The following is a 23,340-nucleotide window of genomic DNA, read 5'->3' on the forward strand; positions in this document are numbered from 1 at the left end:
TAATTCTTGGTTTTCTGCTCGGGAGGTTTGTACCTCCTGCTGAAGAGACGAAAGGCTATCCAAGAGTGAGGTCAAAACCACGTTAGTATTCATCGTCCAGGCTGGGCAATTGTCTTGGGCTTGACAATCTATCAGGGAGTGTCAGCAGCGTAAAACAAGCAATGCCACTAACCCCTTACTTCTGCTAGCGGGGACGAAGGCGCGTTGAGGATCCCCCCTACTCCCATGTACCCCCCCATAGAGCGATAAACACCACTATGGAAGGAAGCACCCTGGGGAAAAGGGAAGTGGATAAAATAACAAACACTGCTGCTGGGATGGGATCTTCTTATACCTGCGTCTGGTCTAGCGCTCAGTACATCTTCAGAAGTCACCCCACGTGTAACTGCTGCATGGTAAAGAAAAGAGAGATGTATGAGAGACAGTAGGGGGGAGTCTCATTTACACCCAAGCAACGGAATGTACAGTTGTTCATACACTTACAATACATTGCTGCAGTAGCACTTAGACAGTGAACCACAGTACTTCAATTCTTTGGTAGGTTCACTCAACACAAAGGGTCTTTAGGATGACCAGGAGTGCGACAGTGTTCATCACAGAACAAGGAAATGCAATACAATTGTCACGAAGATAAAGAACCCAGTAAGAAATGTGGGCTGAAAAAGGAACCCATTACAGTGCACCCAACCTCTGTTCCAAACACAGCGTGAGAAGCACAGTGCACCTAAGTGCTGTTCCAAATACATCGTGAGCGAGAAGCAATCCGTCACCGCCTGTGTCACCATTGTAAGACACAGTATAGGCACCAAGGAGGCGGTGCACTCGGCCGCTGGTAGTTCACAGCGAGAGTGCCCTGCAGTGTGGTGGAGCAACGCGGTTCAAAACAAAAATGTCATGGGTGCGGGAGGAGCGCTCCGGAGCTTCTCTCCCGTCTATGGTGAAGGTACCTGAAATCCTGGAGTAGGGAGCAGCCACGAACCTCCAACTCCCTGCCGGTCTAGAAGAAGTGCCTGGATTCAGCGAGAGAGTCAGGTGCTAGGGACCTGGGTAGGCAGCGGGAAGAATCCCTCAGGCAAGGCGTACTCCAGCAAAGGAATCCCTTCCAGGGTTCTGGCGTTCTGCAGCAGAAAAGGAACACCAGCGGGGAAACACACGTCCGCTTCGGAAGGGCTGGAAACAGGTGAGATTGTCAAGCCCGACCCCAGGAAGGCGAGGGGCTTTATAGAGGCAGAGTGTTCAGTGGTGCCTGATCCGGGTTCTTGTCATGCGTCCCAGAGGATTCTGGGACCTGTAGTTCAATGGACACCACCTACCTACTGGTGGCGCCTTTCTCCCAACAGACAAGGCATCACACACACTGGGGAAGGAAACCTTGTGTGTAGATGCAAGTAGGGCCTTTCTGCCCCACCCCCACTGAGTGTTCTCGGCAGTGCAGAACACAGTGGCTTGACTGGTTTGCAACCTTCCTTCATGCTAGTCCTCCGCTCTGACCTTGAAAGCCCTGCACTGTCTACTACGACATCTTTAAACTATGTTGTCTGGCACTACATTAGACGAAGCCTCTACTAGCCTACACGATTGCTCAGGTCTGGAAATCACGCTTTTCTAAGGATCCCTCGTACACGCACTTCCAGGTTTAATGGTAGATCCTTCTCATATCTTGCCCCACTTCACTGGAACAAGCTTCCTCTGCATATCCAGTGTGTCAGGATCTGTCCATGTTAAACAAACTGCTAAAGACGTGGATGTTCAATCGGTTCTAAATGCACTTTGCCGATTCGGAGTTGCAAAACGCTGAGCTACCCCTTCGGGTGTGAGTTGCTTCGATATAGTAAATGCCTATAAAATTACATAATATAACATATATTCCTGCATGCCATTTTCAGCGCAGAACGGCATCAGAGTGGAGCTGTAAGGTGCCACCTTCAGAAGTGCAGAGGTACTGCTGAAACAGTTTCTGGATCCAGCCCGATGCCTGGGGAATATTCAAAAGGTGGGAAATCTGCAGCTAGAAGTCTCAATCAGAATTTTTGATTACAGTTTGTCATGTTTACGCTTATCCGCTGCACATGCTCGTCCTATTCTGTGTCATAAAGGAAGATGCATAATACAACTTTCTAGCTGAGATCCAAATGTGTTGTTCCTACATTTGTTCAAATAACTAAAAAATAACTTTAGTTGGCAGATCCTTTTTTAAGACCACTCATTCCTTATTATACAATGTTGACACTTTAATAGTTAGAAACCTGATCAGAATACCTTCAACCCCAGCCTCATGATTTGGCTCCTTTGGCAATTCTGTATTGTGTTATCCCCTCCCCTCACCTCTAAATTTAAATTTTCGTACCTTTTTTTGTTTCTTCATCAGTATCAATACACTTATAAAAACACAAAGGATGATTTGTAAAAGATTTTAAACGGAGTCTGTAAATCGAAAGTTGTATCTGATGTTGAACCATGAAGTAGCAGAATGCGCCTAATTTTATAAAAGTGATGTCTATATTATTCAACTTAAATATTTATTTTTCGAATATCAGTCGAAGTCTGAAAATAAAACAAGTTAAATAGAGGAAAACATAGTTTTTGGGATAGCTGTGATAGTTGCAGGATAGACCTCTCCATGTAAACTGAATGATTTTGTCACGACAGATTTAGCGGACAGATGATTGTCCCTGCGAGAGGACAGTGGAGTTACTGGTACTAAGGGTAATATACATTTTGCTAAATCCTTCCACATTTGCACATGACAAGATGTTTTAAATTGAACAACATACTATAGAAGTTTCAGCCTGGCAAATGTTCCTTCTTCAGGACTTCCACAAAAGGTTGTGGCACATGTGATGCCCACATCTGAGCAAACAAACCAAAGGGGACAGGTCCAAGAGACGACTTGGAACAGCAAGATGCAGCTATTTCACATAGGTAGTAAAGAGCAGGAAAACAGAAAAAAATTCCTTTATTAGGTTTAGAAAAATTTAATTTATTGTAATTTAGGGTTATAGTTTTACAAAGCAATGTTAAGCTGTACATTATCCTTCAGGTCAAGAAGATCCCCCAAGTTCACAATACCTGTAAGAGAACTAGCTTTTTTGGTACAGCTTTACAAGTATATGTTATATACCAAACCAATCTGCAGAGCCTATGTCCACAGAAATAGAATTACAATAATCTTCAAATCCATTTATGTTAGCAGTTCAGTGACACCCATTCCTACCCAAACCTGTGCATCATTCAGGCTGGTCTGAGGAGAGGAGGGATGCAACCAAAGGCTCTACTCCTCTCTCTTCTCTGCATTCAATTTCAGAGTAACATCAACTCTACCAACGGTCTGGGCTTTTAAGTCATGAGTCCACAGTTCGTAATAGCAACTTCTAGTAGATTCACAAGCCACTACATTTCTCATTTCTGTCAAAACAAATGCAAGCTTAGGGGCTTCCTTTCAATGCTTTGTGCAAAGGCACTGCCCATTAACGGATCCCACAGTTTACTTCTTGGACTTGCTTGGTGACTAACCCAGAATTCCTTAGTACACTCTTTGGTCTCACAAAGTACAATGTTACTAAGAGCATTAATACCAAATAAGCAATAGTATCTACTGATAACTACTGGGCTACATAGTAAGACAGATTATCCACATATCAGGTGTCACATAAAAAAACCATAGTGCTCTGATGCCTATGGATGATTTTGATGCACTTCAACAAAGTCAATTTTTTTAATCAGGAACTGAAAACGACATGAGTTTTCCACAGTTACACAAAATAGACCAAACTAACATGAGAGATATGAAATGTCAACATAGTAGAGGAAAGTGTAGAGATACTTAGCAGAAGGTTGCAGGAAACTGAGAAATTAATCAAGAAGTATGCAAGGAAGCATAGGATAGAGGTTGAAACCAAAATTCCTAGTCACATGCAATTTCTACAAATATAATACTACCCATTGGTAGTTACTCCATTTTCACCTCAGGAATCTCATCTTGTAAGAAACCATTGATGGAACAAGATTCTTGTTACTGATAGATGAACATACAATATTCACTGTAAAAATAAGGGACAATGTGCAGAGAAGAGCCCAATAACAACTTGAGCTCTGAGGTGTACCACAGATGCTTGCACTACACACTGAAGAATGCTTTCTAAACAAAATAAAGCTCTGCAGAAGAATTAATTCTTTGTAGGATTACAAGATGAGTGTGTGTTACTGGGGCATCGATTTTCCAGTCTGGGTGTGTTCAGTTAAACCAGCTTGTTCCATTGTACCAAATCAAAATAACAACTCCTATGAGGAACTGATTTTGCAAATGAAAGGTCCAGACTGGAAATGTAGTGCCCGTGTGACACAGAGTCCTCAGGTAACTCAAAATCATTTTACAATTGAGAAATAATACAATTTGTTTCACAACAGAATACAAAATCATTCATGTTTCAATACTGTCAGAAAAAGCCCAACTCATCATGAAAGTAAATTAAAATAACATCCAAACATCTTTGAAAAAGTAGCACGTTAAGTAACGAGACCTGGCACTAGTTTGCTTATTAACTTTTTGACTCTTAAAGTACTATTGCAAATTTAAATGATTATTTAAATTTAAAATTTAGGAAGATTAAAGATGCGCCCCAAAAATGTTTTAATTTATTTTAAGCAAAATATATTAGATTCTACACATCAGGTGGACCATACTCTTAATTTTGGCCTTGTTTATATGCTGGTCAATGTAGCAGCTGCACTTACTGCACCCTATAAACACATTTACCCCAGGCTGAGATATCAACCAAATGCTGTAAATACTTCCTATTTCAAGGTTCTAAATTAGACATAAGGTATAACGTGTGAAATCAAAATACAACACACTGAATCCAGAATATTTTTTCTTTTTACCAGGCATTTTTCTCGGATACATTTCAGAAGGTGTGACCTGCTGGAGTGTATCAGGGGAAAATTGTGGAAGTGCAGTGTTTATCACAAAATCTGGAATTCTGATGCCTATGCATACTCCTGTTTGCGCAGGGATAGGAATTCTCATGCAAAGTCAGAATCAGGACCTAAATGTTGACCCATAATTTGCATTAGATCAATCTGTTAATAAAAAAACAGGGGGCCTGGTAAATTACTGAGTATAACAGTCTTACTAAGTATAACAGTCTTCACTGGCTTAAGGTGCTCAGACTTATATTATCTAACATAACAGGGGATTAACAAGCCTATGTATAACTGCTCTAAGTAATTATTCCTAACAGAAATGATTCAGTCTTGCATTACAATTGCCTTAAATGTGAATACACCGCTTGATCAAATCAAGTTATATCTTTCTACAAAGGGAGCATGTGTTCAAGCAGCCTTAGGATCCTAAAATAAAACTACCAAACATAAACGGAATATGAAGGAAATTCTATTTTACAGGTGACAAAGCCTTTGTAAAAATGTTCAAAAGATGTCTTATTCATTCAAAGAAATGGCCAAGGAGGCATCCATATTGATGAGATTAGGAAAATATTCAAAAACTTAAAGAGGCCACCAGTAAGTGATGTCACAATAGGCCTCAAAACCCAAACCGACATAATCGAACAAGGATGATTCTGGAATACCGATTGATAATGGTTGTTAGCAATGCATAAAGAGAACCTTGTTAGGTTGAGCCTAATTAGCGCATGAGCTACTCTGCGAGACATGCTGTATTCAGGTAGGGACTTGAAGCTCTGCACGCTCTCCCTCCATATGTTTCATTGGCTTGTGTCATTGTCCACTGTAAACTGTGGTTGTAGCTTGGTCAATAGACATAGTGGTCCCTCCTTAGTACCACCTTGTCTTATTTTGTAACCTCCCATGGCGACACTCCCTGTTACGTGTTTTGTTACTCGGTAGGCTTTATTTACATTCTCCGAGAACAATTTTCTCAAATAGCTTTGTAGGCAGGATATGCTCTATCCTAAAGCTTTTTAAAAAAAAAGTTATAGCGTGAACGCATTTGCAATAGGTCTCGCGTTTGCTAGAGTTTAAGCTTTTGGCATTGTAAATGACAATGCCTTTTATTTATCTGTTTTAAAAACAACACATAAATAAAAGGCATTGTAATTTACAAAGCCAATAGCTTAAACTCTCTAATGCATTGCAAATGCTTGTTTTCGACACTGGATGGCCCCTTTGAAGTGACAAAATGGCAATATTCCTCAATGTATTCCTTCATTAACAATCTTCCTTTAGTTCTATGAAATAAAAAAGGAGGTTGAACCGCAGCAGAAGCTTTTATAAAAGTGAAAATAAAATCCAAACTATGGACTCTACTGTCAACTGTAATCCACAAGCAAATATTAAAGAAAATATAGTCATCCCCACACAAGTCATGTAGCTTTACAACCGGTCATTTAATACTTTGAACAATTAAGTGATTTTCCATTCATTGGATCACATTTTCACACTGGGTTGGTGGCCATGGAGTCAAGTGCATTTTTGCTATGTGTTGCGATTCTGCGTGGTTTTGTGAAGCTGTGACACATTACATTTATACGTTTTCTAGACAACAAATGTAAATGTTTTCCTTCATTACGTTTGACAAATATACAAGCCCACCGAGGGGTGACCCATTTACATCAGTATTGGGCTCTAATATTGAGAGGGCAACCAAAGGTCACCCACCTTTGTGAGAATGACTACTGCCCCCTCTACACAGAATATATGTGTGTGTGTGTGTGTGTGTGTGTGTGTGTGTGTGCTGCCAGTAGTAGAGGCATAATGTAATAAGCACGACAGTATCGTGGTAAGCTCTTTAAGGTTTATTAAGTTCATAGAAACACTCCACCCGTAGCATGAGCGCCCGCTCACTTAGACGTCCAGACGGCAACTGACCTAATACCATCGGAACGCCCGTGAGTCGAACGCCATGCCCCGAGCTGTATTCAAAAGAACACCAATACATTACCAACATCACCTAGCAGCATCGCGCGCCTAACACTCTACCCGGCGCGCGATACCAAATACCCCATACTACACATAATCAGTAGTCTGGGGACAAGCTTTCAGTGTTTCCTCGCGATAGCCAAGGAGGTTCTACACAGCGGTGTGGGAGACAGACATGGAAGATCCTGTAGAATCTCCGCTGACTGCTACTCTCTCTCAAACTGGGCAGAATAAATATTGAGGGACTGCACCACTGCTGGCCTGTGAAGAGAAGGGAACCTATTTGACTGCGTGAGACATTTGACGGCAATTCACAATTCATCTGCACTCCAAAGCCAGGTCCACTTGAGTGAGAGGAACAGTTGACAATAGCATGACCAAGCACGACTGTCCAGGATCCACACTGTCACCCTTGGCAGCTTCCCCATCAAAGCCTAATAAAACACAACAAGTTCTAGGACCAGGAGAGACCTCATTACCTCCAGACATCAAGAAAGGTGAGCAACGTTTGTACCAAGCCTCCTTGTAAGATGCCTGCTCCTACACCTACCTCAAAAGTCATCCTCTGAGCTTGGGAAAATCCTGACCTTGACTTCTCGCCTGTCGTCATGTACCAATGACTAAATTGGGACTTACTTTTTGAAGAAACAAAAACTAATGACCCCCCACACAATGGGAGTATGCTCTCATGGTGTGGGTGTCATTTAAAAGTTTTTACTCTCCCATACCACCATGTTTTTCATGACAGTGAGTAAAATCTGGCCATTTGACTGCCCACTCTAAATCTGGCGGGTGGTCCAATGGCAACAACCTCCAGCGGCTCTTTTTTTTTGGGCCATTGGAGGAGTAGGTCAGCGATGGAGTCGTAGTCTCCCATACGGACATACCTAAGGTCTACCCGTCTGTATATCCGGTGGGTGAACCTTCAGTTTGGTGGAGAGGGTTCTCCGTCGCTGTTGCAATGAAGACCCTTCTCCTCTGAACTCTAAATCAGCCCCATTGTTTTCACTTGCCAAGTGTAGATGGGGATTTCACTGTTGGGGCAATTCATGGGACTTCGTAGTAGGAGCATTTATTTCATAGCAGGATCACCAGGCGCACTTCAGAGCAAACACCGAAACTCCAATTGAAAATAAATCACCACTCTTTAAAACCCCCAAAACCATTTCATTAATCTTCATAGTGCCTCTTTGAAATGAACTACTGTGCTTTAGTGCTGACCTGCAGAATCAAGGATCCCTGAAACATCCCCCAAAGAGGAACATGAACCATCAGGTTCAAATGTTATTTTGATTTCTAGTGCGTATAGGAGATTTTAAGTCTACTTGGTATTACATTTCTGGCCCAGAATGTGGTAGGCCTTTCTGGTTTTCAATATTTATCTTAATTCCACCTGTTATTAATGTCTCTTATGTTTAATTGAGCTTCTTGGACATAGGCCTTACCATATCTTCTAGTACCTGCTATAATTTATTCCAGCTGTCTAACTCTACAACATCTCGAGTATGCCTTGGTTCCTCAGCCTCACTACTTTATGATAGTCAAGTGCTAAATGGAGTACCTGATCCTCAAGTAGGAGTGCAGAAGTGTTGCGCACCAGGACATCCGCAGTAAATGACCTCAATTGTAATTGATTTACAGTAACCTCTGGCAGACCTGGTACCCCAATAAAAGGCCCTACAAAATAGTTGTCCCTTTTCCTACAGTTTAGGATCAATTGTGTACCACTGGACATAAACCCACCTTAAGCATTATTCATATTCACCCTCTTTGTGACACCCAGAATGCCCAGAATGGATTACTTGCATGTCAACAGCAGCCAATTATTTCCGGGTCCTCCGGAGGGTATATAGCATGGAAAGACCATGTCACAACAGCATTACACTCCATTTAAGAATGGATTAACAAAAATAAATTCATCCCAAATCTTTCAATGATATAGGGGCTTAAATAGAGTATGGAGGGGACTGGGAATCTTCCAACAGGAAAATTGTTGTGGAGGAAATTTAGCCAATTGATTCATATTTGGACTTTTTCTCCAGAAATTTGTGGATCTTTGGTTCCCTCTAAACTCTAAATGCGGACCACAATTTTTAGCAAGCAAACCTAGGGAAGAAGTGTCATCTAATAAGTGTGTGCCACAAGAGTATGTGATTGACTTTTTATTTGTATAATATCTGAATAGTTTTATGATCGCTAGGAAGGAATGTTGTTAAAAATGTAAAAGAACTGCAGGTGCTGAGGAATGATGCAGCTTGACTGGTAGCCTGGAATTCAGAGTGGTCACTCATAGAACCAATCCTACAAAGACTACATTCACAGCCTGAGCACAAGCGGTACCTAGATTATCACTCTCAGGCTTACAGCTCTGTTATGGACCAGTTAATAACTTTCTTACTAATATCTGGTAGTTTCAGTTGTATTCTCAAAGATGACTCCTACTCTGTTAAGGTCCAAATGCTGTGCAGTGTTCTTCACCCAACATCTGGTACAAAGAAGAGTTCAAAGATTCAAAGAGAAAAATAATTATTCTTGAATACAGCATTCGATAAATCACCAAATATGTTATGTTGCCCCCTCATTCTTGTTGCATGGGTTTTCTGCTTAGAAGCCTGGAAATAGTAATAATTTAATGCTGGATTAGATCACATAAAATCATACATATTTACACCAGTGGTAACATAAAAGCTTCATTCAAGCAGATCTCCCTATCCCTGCCCATAGGTTCTATAATATTTATTTTCGACAGCTGCTCATATTGGCATGAGTGTAAGTTTGGGCAAAGGTCCAATAGGAGGGGCAATTAGTTCCTCTTGCCTCAATAGCCTCAGTAAGATTTTCTTTATGTTCTCAGGCCACATGTAAATGTGGGTGTTCCGGAGCCAAGTTGGGACGTCCTCCTGCAAACAAGAACGAAAATAGTACATGGTCAAGTCACTTTGCTCAAAGCTTCAGATTTAATATAAGCTTTTCACATGGCACACAGCTTTTTATGTTCAGAGATTAATACATTTAGTACAATTATGATATGATAGGAAATTGCAAATAAAAGGCAGCACAAGCATTATGTAATAACAGACATCATGATCATGCTAACTTATCCTGGTGCTGTGACTGGAAATTATAAATGGTTATAGAAATAATTTCATATTTAAAAAGAAGAAGCGTTTCACACTCATAAACCCCTATTCTGTAGGCAATGCCTGTAAGAAGCAAGCATTAGCAAAACTAATAGGTCTCGCCTGTAAACTACTGGCTCAGCAAATGGTTTGTAGCCATGCTGCACAATATCCAGAATGCTGTGCAGCGTGGTTTAAAAAACACAAAAGCCTTTGACTAGGCTGCCTGTGTCATTTTGTAGGTGCACCACACATGTGCGTGCCTACAAAATGATGCAGGTGGTTTTTCCTTTTCGGTACCGATCCAAATTGGATCGATAGCTAAAATTAAAATAAAATGTGCAAAGTGTTTTTAAAGTGGGTGAAAAGGAAACAACACGGGGATGGTGGGGGTAATGGCGAAGTGACACATGTGAGGGTGAACGGTGAAGCAACAGAGGGGTAGAGAGGGGGAGGGGGCCCGGCAGAAACACAGGACGGGACTTGAAATAAACAGTGGGGATGCAATGGCAACAGTGGGAGCTTGGGAGCAAAAGCGGCACGGGGATTAGGGGAAAGTAACACGGAGGGTATAGGTTGTGGATCAAACAGGTGAAAGAGATTGTGAAGAGGCAATGCTCCATGGGAGGGACAAACACAAGATTGACAAGTTGGTTCACGAATAAGAAGCAGGCAAATGAGAGTGATAAGGAAAGCCTACCAATGATAAGCAATGGACAGGCTCGTAGCCCCTCTTTTTTCTAAGTGAGCCACAATTTTCCTTGCAACAGCCAGCACATGCACTGTTTAGTAGGGAATGATTTAAAACCTGTTAGACTGGGGGAATAGATTTGAAGTTGCTACGCATATCTGACTTTAAATTAGTTTTGGTTCTTTTTATTTCATGATAGTTTACAACGTCAATAAGAGGTGCACAGCTTACCTGTTCTTGGGGACCACTACTAATCCAGGTTTTGTAGACAGATTCAGCACAAAAAATGCATGAGCAATTTTTCAATCAACAGGGCATTGTTTGATAATTACTAAACAGACTGAAAATGCTGTAGGTCAGAGAAATTTAGGGACATGGGATCTCTGGACAGACTCTTTTAAAATGCATCTTAAGTTATGGCCAATGGAACCAAGACTAAATGAGCAGGGAAAAAAGTCTTACCAACTGCTGGAAACTCTCTGCTTAAGCCCACCTCCCAGAATTCTAACCCTCCCCAGCCCCACTAAATCCAGTAGAGCTCTGAGAGGAGCGACTCTGACATCGCTTGGCGAGTCCTTCAGCTCGGACCTTCACCAGCATGGAAGAAACAGCAGTAAAGATGAGGAGGAAGTAGGAGGCCACAAGGTAATTCTCCCAATCAAATACTATCTCTGATTTGTAGCAGCCCAACATAAAATCTTGTGGAAATAAAGCCAGTTGAACCAGTCACCTGGTGCCAATTTGTAGCATTCTTGTCTGTGACCCAGAAAATATTCTAACAGGCGATTACTGATTATTGGGCCTCTGATCCCATTGTTGCATCATATGTCTGTCACTTTCTTCTGATTTCTGGGTAAGCTAAGACTGTAAGTTAATATCCTGAGACCGACTGCTAAAAAAGTGGAGCCTATTGTTGAGAAGCCTTTTCCCCCTTCTGATCCTCTAGTTCTCTCGACTGCTGCTACACACGGCTGAAACATGTTGTGCCTAAAGAGTGTGCTTCTTACAACAAACATCTTCATGCCTGAAGAATATCATAACTTTGCAGAGGTTTAAGACGGCAAGGAAGTTAATAAATTCTTTTAATAGGATTGATTTTTCATCAAAAACACTGCATCAAGATGGCGGACGGACAGGACGTCTGAGCTCCCGGCTCCGCAGCCCGTCTGCTGTTTACATGACATCCTGATCTTTAATCCTGCCTACGGCGCGAGCAAATGTAACCACGAATGCGCTGATACTTCCCGCATTCCTCCGATGTTCCCGCCGGCTTTTTTGGTCGAGGATTCATAGAGTTTGCCGACTTTGGACTTTGCCCACGCATTCTGGCCCGACCACCACCGCCGGACACCGCTTATCACGTACGGTGAGACGACCTGGGGCTGGACCGGCGCCGGGGGAAATGTGACCGGACGTGGAGTGGGCGGCCTGGCGGAGCCTTCTTCGCGACGGAGAGAATTCCTGTACGATTGGGTCCGGGCTGGCGAATCCGCCTTTGTCCTCCTACCAGCGGTCAGAGCGGTGACCGTTTGAGAGCGCCCACCACCCGCATTGCAACACAGCCGAGGGCTCTCCCATCGTGTGAGCCCCGTATAGCGAGCAGCAACTCCTCTTGCCCTCACTATTGTTCCTCCGTCCTATGGAGTCGCCCTCACCCCTCCGAGGTGGGCTGGCGGCGGAAATGGTGTCGGTGCCGGTCTGCTTCGCCGGAGAGGCGGAGGCCGCCATGTCCCTGACGCAGGCTTCACTGCCTGCTGTCGAGCTGGAGGGTGTCCCGGTGGCGCCTTTACATACAGTCGGCATGCTGCAGCAGGGAGCAGACCTGACCTATGGTGATATCCTTCTAGCCCTGGGGGACTTGCGGGCGGCATGGTGCCAACGCACTCGAGAACTGGAGTGGAAGATAGATGCTGCTATGCCATCCAGGGAACTACTGCGGTTGTCTGACCCCCCAATGCCTCTCATTCCCTTCGAGGCGGATACAAATTGGCGACAGGGGGGTACTATGGATCGTCCTCTCCCTGGTTACAGTGTCGAGGGTTTGTCTAATGATCAAGTTGCAGATACAAAGCTCCCTTCCACTTTACAAGCTGAGACTCTGCCTCTGCGGGTGTTGCCGTGTCTGCCTCAACATCGCCGGAGTGTGTGCCGTTCGGTGGGGAAAACTGTGTTTGTCACTATCGATGTGGTGATGGTCTATGACTGGGAACTCTCGCTTCTTCTCCCTCTGCGTCTTCTTTGCCGTGAGCGGCCATCTTGCTCCTTTGTTCTGCCTGAGGTACACTCCCAGCGGCGGCCATGTTTGGTGGGGTCTCCGCGTTCAGGCCAGGGTTGATGTTGCCTCCCTTGATGATCCTGCTTGACCACCTGGCATGACCCGGACTAGAATATTTACTTATGTATCGGTTGTGCCGCATGTGTGTAAATTGCTACTGTTTACCGCGGGGGTGGATCTGTGGGGCCGCTCAGGATCGGGCCGGGGCTGGGCGATTTTCTTTAGTTTGCTGTACGTATTGGCGGGCGGGGACTAGGATGAGGCTGCTAATTCTCTGCTTTGCTCGCACATTTGAAATGGAGTCTCCCCACCTGCCGCTTTGCTTGCTTCTTCAGTTGTGCTGATGATTTTCAGGGTGGGGGATGCTTAATGGGCTGTGGTGACCGGGAGTATGTAACATTTCCTCCTCCTGCCTTCTCTGGGAGTCGGAGACTGGGAGGTTATTTCCCACTCTCCGGACTCTCTTTCCTACTTGGGGTTCATTTGGGGCGACAGGCATGCCTATTGGGGGGGGGTGGGCCATGGCCTTCCGCTGGTATGCAGGGTGGGGGGATGGGATGTGTTCTATGTCTTCTTCGTCTCTATGGCCCTCTCTCTCTTTCTTTCTCCCTTCCTCTTTGGTTTCCTTTTCTTTTATGTTTCTTTGTTTCTTCGGGGTCGGGGTTCAGTGTTAGTAAGGAGCTTATTGTGTTTTATCATTCTGTGGTATAGTGTATGCTCTTCGTCCCTGGATGGTGGCCGCCTGTCTCCTTACCAATGCCTTCCTATATAACGCTTCCTTCTGGGTGCTCCGTGAACGGTGATGTCTCTCCTGGTCAGTGATTAGCTTCGACTCTGTTCGAAGTACACTACGTTGTACTCGACAAAACCATAAAATTAAACCTTTTCTTATCCTGACATTATTGTTCTATGTTCTCCAATGTCATAGCGGCCGGCCCCGAGGGGGTTGTAGGCAGACGCTGTGTATTGTGCATCTATCGAAATAAAGGTTTTTAAAAAAAAAAAAAAAAAAAAAAAAAAAAAAAAAAAACACTGCATCTATATAGAGAGATTTACATGTTTCAATTTTTATTGAACAAATACAGATCTACAATGAGAAACATTTGATATAATTTGCCACATGCATGATCAATACATATCTAAAAAACATTTCAAAAAGCTAAACAGTTTAAAACACATTATTTCATTCACTGGATTAAAGAACAGTTGCAAGTGCTTCTTTTGTTGAGCGAACCGCATATGTCAAAACAATATGCAATTAGGGGAAGAAAAAAAGAACATGCTCCAGAGTTTGTAAAAATTCCCCACAAAGATCACGTAGTCTATTTTCAGGAGTGAACCCAACCCAAGCCCCCATAACCGATTTTAATGGCAAAATATTCATACAGAACAATAGGGAAAACCGCCTGACACCATGCTCCTGATTCCACACCAAGTATGGTTGTGGCTGCGCCTTGCAGAATTACACAATTTACACAAATACGATGATGAAGTATCTGGAAAAGAATCAAGTAAGACGATATACTTGTCCTTTGACCTTATCAAATGAACCACCTATTTTTACTGTAGAATATCACTGTCTATCAAGTTACAGTTATTCCATCAAGTAAAAGTGCATTCACTTTCTGAATTATGAAAATCTGGTCATCCTAATTTGGTAATGGAAAGAAGACGTGACCTTTAAAGTATCCGTCAATGAAGTTTTCCATTTTAATTGATGTATACATGGTGATTAAATTCCATTACATTTACTTTTTGGTGATTTATTAGGAGCTGTGTGGCTTTCTTCAGATCTAATCTTCGCAACATTGTAATCCTGTCCAACATGCTATTAAGGTGTTACCCACTCTTCGAAAGAATAACCTATATGCCAAAAATCACAAAATATGAATTTCACTACAAATTTATATATTTTTATAGGGTATACCCTTTTCACACAGGGTGACTAAATAGGTCCCTAAAAGATCCAGACTATTGTAGACTCTGTCTTCGCAAGATCCCATATGCCATAACTAGCAGAACAGTTGCAGAGACATTCCAAATGCCATGCATTTATTTTATTTTTATACAACTTCTATCCAAAATAGAGTTTTGTACTCAAACAGAAAAAGGAGCCAGAAAAAACTGGAACCTCGCCCACTGAAGCGGGTAGCAATAGGAAGGGAAAGATAAAAATGAAGAGGCGTCAGGTTTGTAGTGGAAAAAAGAAAGATGGAACAAAATCAACTTTGAGATGATGGGTATTGCAGGGAAGAAATGCTAAATAAACAAATTCTTGAAGGAACAGGGGATAGGAAAGAGAAGCAAGATACAATAAGCCACAGAGAACTGCCCTACAGATGCCCTGCAATTATACCAAGACAATGAAGATCTTAAAATAAGAGGGTTGAAAAAACTACAGATTACAGACACACTACACAGGAGAGTTCTGCAGGATCTATAAGGTGATTTTGGAACAGAGATGAATAAGAGGAATTAAGAGTTACAACATGAAAGACGAAAAGATTTAAATGAACTCAAATGTTGCATAGAAAATCTGGGAAGCAAAAAGGAAGGCAAAGGTAAAGATGTGGAGATGGGAAAAGAAAGGAAAAAGCTAAGAGGTATGGCAGGATGCAGGACACGCAGCAAAGCTTTTTCCATGCCAATACTGATTCATAGTGGGTATAATTCCCTTTTAATTGTAATACAGTTTCGCTGTCAAGCCTCTAAAAGTGTAGTTGTGGAAGCCATTCAGCATAATCGGTTTTCAATATTTTCTCTTAATTTCTGCACCTCCATTTTCCTATTTTGCCACTGTATTACATACTGACCAAGCTTGTGTGCTCATATCTCTTACACGAGAAACAAGACTGTTCAATAAATCCTTTTATTGAAACGTCCGTCTATCTATTTCTGTGTAACTCTGGAGAAACTAAGTATGCATGATTGACTGAGTGAAACTTATCTATTGCTTCCACGATTCTGAGACACGTTCTGATTCTAAGGGAAACAAAGTTGTCATGTTTATTCAGTTGTCAGAAACTACTCCCTTCTTCTTTATTCGAGAAGTTTTTAATGACCTCTGAGTTAGCTGGCACACAAAGTAATTAGGTTTAATGTACTCGATAGAGGCATACTGACCTTAGTCCTATGCAAAAACTATAGTCGATATTATTCCAATGCGCAGAGCCTATAAGGGAAATAGGAACAACACTACACTAGAATACTGGCATCTCGGGTAGCCATTGAGTATGCTTAGGCCCTGACTGCAAGTCAAGTGCAGCGAAATTAAAGGTGTGCAGTAGCGCTACACCTGTTGAGTCGGTAGGTTTTTCCGGGTGTGGGAGAACGATACCCGATTTTTCCAGCAGGTAAATCCACCCAAAAAATAGCATGAGAGTGGGGCTACAGCAGCCGCTCCACTACACCTTCTAACCTTCTTGACCTTCTCACCCCACCCAGAGTTCAAGAGCAGGTGGTAAATGAATGTGTTAAAACCCATGGAATTGGGTATTATGTGTTTTTACAACTTGAAACATGTGTCCATATGCTAATTTCCCATCCCAGGGCATTTAACTCATAACTGGACAAAACTGGGGCAGCCTTACTGCAAGGAAAAAAACTTCTGGTTCCAGTGGAGCAGAGACAGTGCGAGGCAAAGCTGCTGCTGTGGAGCTGCTATGTGGAGCCATTGCAGTATCGGCTCTAGCTTCGGCTTCAGAGGCCGCCGCAAGACCGGCTACGGCTCCAGCTACGTTCCATCTGCCAGACGAAATTAGGAAATACCATAGCGCTGTCTGGGTGACGACGGTGGCGAGCGAAGCTCTGGGTCAGGGAGAGGGGTGTCAGCGTCAGCCGCGGATCCTGAGGCAAGCTGTGAGGCGGGAGCCGGGACCTGAGCCTGAAGGATGAGCCGGGGGCCGAGCGTCATCTGAATCAATGGCGGGAGAGGTGGTGAAATAGCGGTGAGTGGTGGTGAGGCGGGGAAGGGTAGCCAACCAAAACTTTGCTTAATCACCCTCCGCCACGGACCTGTAATTTCCAAACCCCCGCTGTTACCCGCTATCCCCCCCGAACCTTTCCTTATAGAAAGCATCAAAACAAGGGCTGCAAGAGCTGCAGCAAGGCTACTGAGCACCACAGAGCCATTGGAGACGGGCAGCTCACCAGGGAGCTGCACCAGCATCAGCATTAGCACCAGCTGACTTTTGACTCTCTCACAGTGGGTACCCTCGTGGTCATCAGCGGGTCAACAGCTTGTCAATAGCTACAGCAGTAGCGGAGCCGTCTGGCAAGTGGTGCCACCGGGGGGGGGGGGGGGGGGCATTGGAGAGAATCAGAAGGAGCCAAAGGAGGAGGGCCCCAGATAAAAAATCGACAGAGTCCCACGGAACACCACAGGGGTAGGCCTGTAGACAAGCTAGTGGAACCCTTTGAGGAGCTAATGAGGATCTAAAGAGGGGATAGCCAAGCCAGAGCAGCAACATTGGGCAAAGGTAGGAGATCTTATAAGTGTGCTATCAGCCTGCCAGGAGGTCAATGTCCTATAGGGCACCAATAACAAAAATAACAACATAAACAACAAAAAGCCAATCAGCAAAAAAATTATTATAATAATACACAACAACAACAAATACCAATCCAATAACAATCAAGAAATGTATCCAAAACACATCATCCAACGATCGACAACTGAAGTAGATCTGGATAAATGAAGGACAGTTAAGGGCAACCAAGCAAAGCGCAAGCAAAGTACAACCTAAGGCGATCTAGGGCAACTCAATCAACTTAATTAACTCAATTACTGCCCAACCTCAATACAAGGAAATACAACGAGTGGAGTACAAGGAGATTAAGTCACAAAGTCACCACCCCCAAAGGAACTTACAAAAGGTGCCCCCAAATATCAGCTGTGCAGGTGGAACACCAAAGAAGGGGACAGCACTCCAAGCTCCTTAAACAAATCCTAGAACCCGGCCAATCCTGCACCTTCCCACCCGGCCGGCTATGAGGTCAGGCAGAGTAAGAAGGACAATTACAAAGCCAATCCTAAAACAGACTAACAGGGAGGCTGCACTAACAGATCATGGAAATATGACAGCTACAAATAACGGCATCAATAAAACAAATGACATCAAGTATAGTAAAAGCATCACTAAAGAAACTAGCTTCTGCCCGATGGCAAGTATAGAAATCAGAAACGATAACAGCCCAGCAGTCACAAAAGAACCAAGAAATGCAAATCAATCCAACATTATAATAAAAAGGAATAAAAGAGACAAAACGGAAGAGCTTATAAATATAGAGGGGGCCAACCACAGAAAGAACTTAAATTCTTAACAACCACACATTTATACTAAATTCACTTTTTTAAAAGATCCGACCAAGGCAATCTATACAAAAAATGAGGACATCGTGGGCCTGCAATCCCCACTGCAACCTGGGAGAACAGAACATCCTTTAACTCAATCACTAGGAAATACACAAGTTACAGTTGCAAATATACACATGGAGAAAAGGCACAGAGCACTTAGCTCAAGTTGGCCGAAAAGCCCACCGGGGAATACATCTCAGGGAGGACAAACCGCCAAGGGGTTTGCCGAGGCCAGCAGCTCGAACGATAGTCCATGTACAAGCCAACAGGACCAGGAAACCACGCCTGGCGGCAACAAGAACATGTGGGTTAAAGAATCTGCAAGCACCCTAATACATCAGGGATTCAACAACTCGAATGACCAACTAGCTTCCTCTTCCGAGCGGAAACAACAGATTGGACAAAATAACAGGATTACGACAACTTCACCAAAAAACAGCTCTCCAACATTGCCAAAGAGCTCTCAAACCGGCCCCCAATAGCTTCAATACAGCAGAAGGAAACTGTTGTAGTCGACTCCCCCCACATTTGTCACACGAAGATTCTGGCATCACATATAGTGACATGTCCTTCCTTGCGTCACAAGAATGGGAGAACTTAGTGGCTTCATATAATTTAAAACCCACCATAAACTGTCCACAGGAGGCACCGACCAGTGTGCACAGAGAAGGGACCAACGCCCCATCAGACACATTTTGGGCAACCCTACTAAACACCATTCAGCTATCAGCAACAGCACTGCAATATCAATCTGACAAACTAGATATGCAGTTAACTGTTCTTCACACACTAGCGGAATGTACCTCCGGGATAGAGAGGAAACGTGCAGATCTTAATGGCCTCATCAAAAGGGGGCAAGAAGCAGCCCAAGCAATTCTAATTCAACAAACCAACTGCATCTGTGCCCCAATAATTGATAAATTATCAACGCTACTGATAATGCTATTGAGTCTTCTAGCTGACCTAAAACTAAATGCACCAGCACAAATTACAACTAAAGCCAACGCAGGAAGCACCATTCAAAATGAACAATCAACCGAAATTGATAACACACAGGTCATAGATCAAAAAGTAGGGAATATACCTCCCAACCTAAAACAAAACCCAGAAAACTCCATCTTAAGTAACTCAACAGAAGAAAGCACGAACACAGAGGCATTTAAGAACGCAAGAGCACGCCAAAAACAAAAAAGGAAGGGGAGAAACAGGTATATATTAGCAGTGAGTTACACGGAGGAGAATCAGCCAGAGGCAACCTCTGGGAAAAGGGAGAAAACAAGGAATTCTGATTTCTACCCCGGTTAAGAAGACACTGCACTTAAATAAGAGACTGAAAGCCACAAGGAATTCAAACACGCCAGAAACTTTAAAGCCACCGAAGCCACTTGAGAGAACCTTTGACCATTTGAGGCTGAAGGAAAGCAGAACGGAAACACAGACGGAACAAAGCGAAAGAACTGAGCCGGACAATATCATACAAAACAGTTTAATGACAGTGGTAGAAAAGTTGCCAGTGGAAGACATACAAAGTAGGATCAAGCCAGCCAAAGAGCTAGCACTAGAGGATACCCATGGAAGCAGCATTGTTTTCCGCAACACGACAAATGACAACCAGCACCCACATAGGTCTAAATTTCAATACGTCATTGCATCAAAAGAGACAGACATAATTCTGTTCATACCAGAATATTAATCCAGAGGAAGAGTGTATACCCTAAATAGGGGAAACATATTGAGACTTCTCCAGTCTATCAAAAATACAACGCACAATAACAATGATGGGTACACAGTGACAAGGGGTATTCAATCCACCCCCTACACCCGTCGACTTATCAAAAACTAGATTGTTCATTTAGAATATTAACGGATTGGCGAATAAATTGGAGGATCCTGATACACTAAATTACATAAAATCATTTGACTTGGTATAATTACAAGAAACCTGGGAAGTGAACAAGATAGCCATACAAGGATATACGTCACACATAATCCCAGCTATCAAAGGGTCAACCTTTGGAACAATAGTAGAGATTAAGGCTAAAATTGCAGCGCCAAGCACCATTCAGGCAATAGCCATAACAAATAAAATGAATAAGGTAAATCGACCAGTTATAATAATCAATACATATATACACCCGAAGCATAGGCAGAAAGCGGCTAAAAGAACTGATCAACAAATTGGTAAGAATAATAGAATAATGGGACGCTGAGAACATAATTTTAGCAGGCGATTTCAATCTCTTTTTCTTTGGATGAGCCTCAGAAGATGAGCTAGCGCAGGAATTAAACATAGTGTGGTGAATACCAAACCAAGCACCAACACCTCCAACTAGACAAACTAGATGTTCAATCGAATGACTTAAAGGTCTGGAACAACTAAGTGTTGAATGGCCGATTCAAAGAGGATAACCCGCCAGCACCAACTTTCCACTCAGCGTCTACTTCCTCCTATCTAGATTTTACCCTGGCAACCCTCCCCCTGTTTGACAGCATAGTCTCATTTACAATGGTCGAAAGCGGACAAAGCGATCATCTGCCGAAAGAAGTAACGCTAAACGAAATCAGAGGAAAACATTCGGAAGAAGGATAAGTGTGGGCACAGGATACACCTTGGATTTTAAAAGAATAAGGTGCAAGCCCGATAACATTGAAGAGCTATCCAACAATGCGAACATACTAATCAATCGCGAAAACAATCTGATAGCGAACCCAATAGAGGCCTGGGAGGGTTTCACAAAGCAGCCTGGGATAAGGTTTACCAAAAAGACGAGGACCCATACGGGGAGACTACGGCGCCCTATTCCAGGGAAGACAAACCTTTGCGAAATAAACAACCTCCAACGGAATATAAGCCAAGCCTTAAGACAGCTGCGCAAATGACCACAATGCCTAGCCCTGCAAAGCGAGTTACGGCAACTGAAGGCAAAGGAAAAAGAGGATTTGGGAAAAGAAAAAACTATTGAATGAAGACCTATGGGCAAAAATCTTGCATGACTCGAAGCTTAAAAACAGCGCCCGGTTTTGGCGGACAATAAATAGCCTACAACGACCAGCGCATCAAGGTAGAAATTCACACATTGCAGAATCTGACTGGGCACACCATCTGTACAATCACTTTAACGATAATTATCAAGAGGGGAATTCTCCAGAGGAAAGCATGTGGACTACTGAGAGGAACAAGAGAGATCACAACTCTGACAGCATTAGACAAAGGAATGGCGAGGACAATAGGCATGATAAGAACCTGAGCGAACATAAGGACCTTGGGGTGGAACGTACAACAGTCTTTAAACCATCATCTTAAAGCAAAGAAGTAAGTATCGAAATACCAGCAGCACGGATAAAGCGACAAATTTCTAAAGGGAAGCCGGAAGGAACCCCAGGACCAAATGGAATCCCGCCAATACTGTATAAGTATGATGCAGAATTCTGGAGCAACACACTGGTACCAGTCTTTAAGAGCATTCAGGAAACAGTAATAAGCCCGGCCTCCTGGAAAGGATCGATAATCAGCCCAATTTACAAACAGGGCAACAGGAGTAGCCCCAACAATTACCGCCTCGTCACCCTACAAGACATAGAGGCGTAGTATTATGAGGGGCTTGTCCTTATCATCCTGGGCATTGTCCAAACACATCATTCCCGTAAATCAAACAGGATTTTGTAGAGGGCACGGCACCATTACTAACACCATGGCGCTAACCTTGTTGATAGACACGGCCAAAGCTGTAAAGAGCTCGCTATTTTTATGTTTCATAGATTATAGCGCAGCATTCAACCACGTAGATCGAGCCAAACTCTAGCAGAAGCTGGAAAAGTGGGGGATACCTAAGCCTCTCCTCAATCAGTTGATCCTATTACATACAGATACCTGGGTCAAGATTAAGCTGCGAGCCGGGACCCACCTCTCACGGCGAATCAACACCTCCAAAGGCCTTAAACAAGGGTGTGTTCTAGCCCCCACACTTTGTAACCTCTTTTTAGCAGACCTCCCAGGGGAATTGGATAATAGTATATCGCACGCCCCATGTCTGTGAAATATCTTGCTGTCCAATTTCCTATACGCGGACAACCTGGTTTTAATAAGCCGGACCCCAAACGGCCTCCAACATCTATTGGATACCACTAACAAATTTTCGCAATGTAATGCATTACACATTAATTTAAAGAAAACAAAAATTATGGCAGTGAATTACAACAAGACCAAGAAAATCATGTGGTACCTGGACAGGAGCAGCCTAGACTGGGTTACCAACTACAAGTATCTCGGAGTTCTACTGGAGTCCTTGCAACGAAAGGGCACCATGAGCTGCCTCGCAATGAAATCCTTGAAGAAAGTCCTACCAGATCAAACATTAGATCCCCTATTACAGGTGATTGAGCACGTCTGCAGCCAATACTCACATACGGGAGTGAACTATTGCAAGGGAAAGATGCGACAGTTTTAGACAAAACAATTGGTAGGTCATATAGAACAATCTTTCGGCTACAAAACTATGCCACCTGCTCGAATACGCCTGGAATTCGGTCTTCAGAAGCAAACCGTGGAAAGAAGGGGTGCCTATATAAAAAGCTGGCACAAGATCAGAGGCTCTGAGCAGGGATCCCTAAATACACATTTAAGGTTTGAACTGTCACACCGAGAGAAATCACCCGCCAAAGAGTACCTGCTGGAATCATTGGAAAGGCTTGAATTGACTAACCTCTGGGAATCCCCCATAGATCATAAGAGCTTCATAAAGGTTGTAACCAAAGTAACAGAACTGATATCCTCAATAGAAGACAAGAAAACTGTGGCCAAGCGGGCTCACGGATGGACAGTACTTAATGATTACGCAGCTCTTACACCACAAGCTTATCTAAATATAGGAGTTAAACAAGAGATAAAAGTAAAATTCTTAAAATTGCCCTTGGGCATTATACCAATTCTCCCTCACTTGCAGCCATGGAAAAGGAGACCAGAGGAACAGTCCTGCCGTCTTTGTGGATCAGGAAAAGAGGA

General features: G+C 43.3%; 1 protein-coding gene across 1 annotated transcript in view; it reads right to left on the reverse strand.

Annotated features, from left to right (window-relative positions):
- Positions 1–2,955: 2,955 nt before the first annotated feature.
- TRAF3IP2 (TRAF3 interacting protein 2) overlaps positions 2,956–23,340 on the reverse strand; it is a 222,308-nt gene continuing 201,923 nt past the window's right edge. The window contains exon 9 of the mRNA XM_085612141.1: positions 2,956–9,797. Within this exon, the coding sequence (XP_085468267.1) occupies positions 9,651–9,797 (147 nt within the window). The 3' untranslated portion in view covers positions 2,956–9,650. The remainder of the gene's footprint in view (positions 9,798–23,340) is intronic.

The sequence above is a fragment of the Triturus cristatus genome, chromosome 6 (assembly GCF_964204655.1).
Source record: "Triturus cristatus chromosome 6, aTriCri1.1, whole genome shotgun sequence".
Lineage (NCBI taxonomy): Eukaryota > Metazoa > Chordata > Amphibia > Caudata > Salamandridae > Triturus > Triturus cristatus.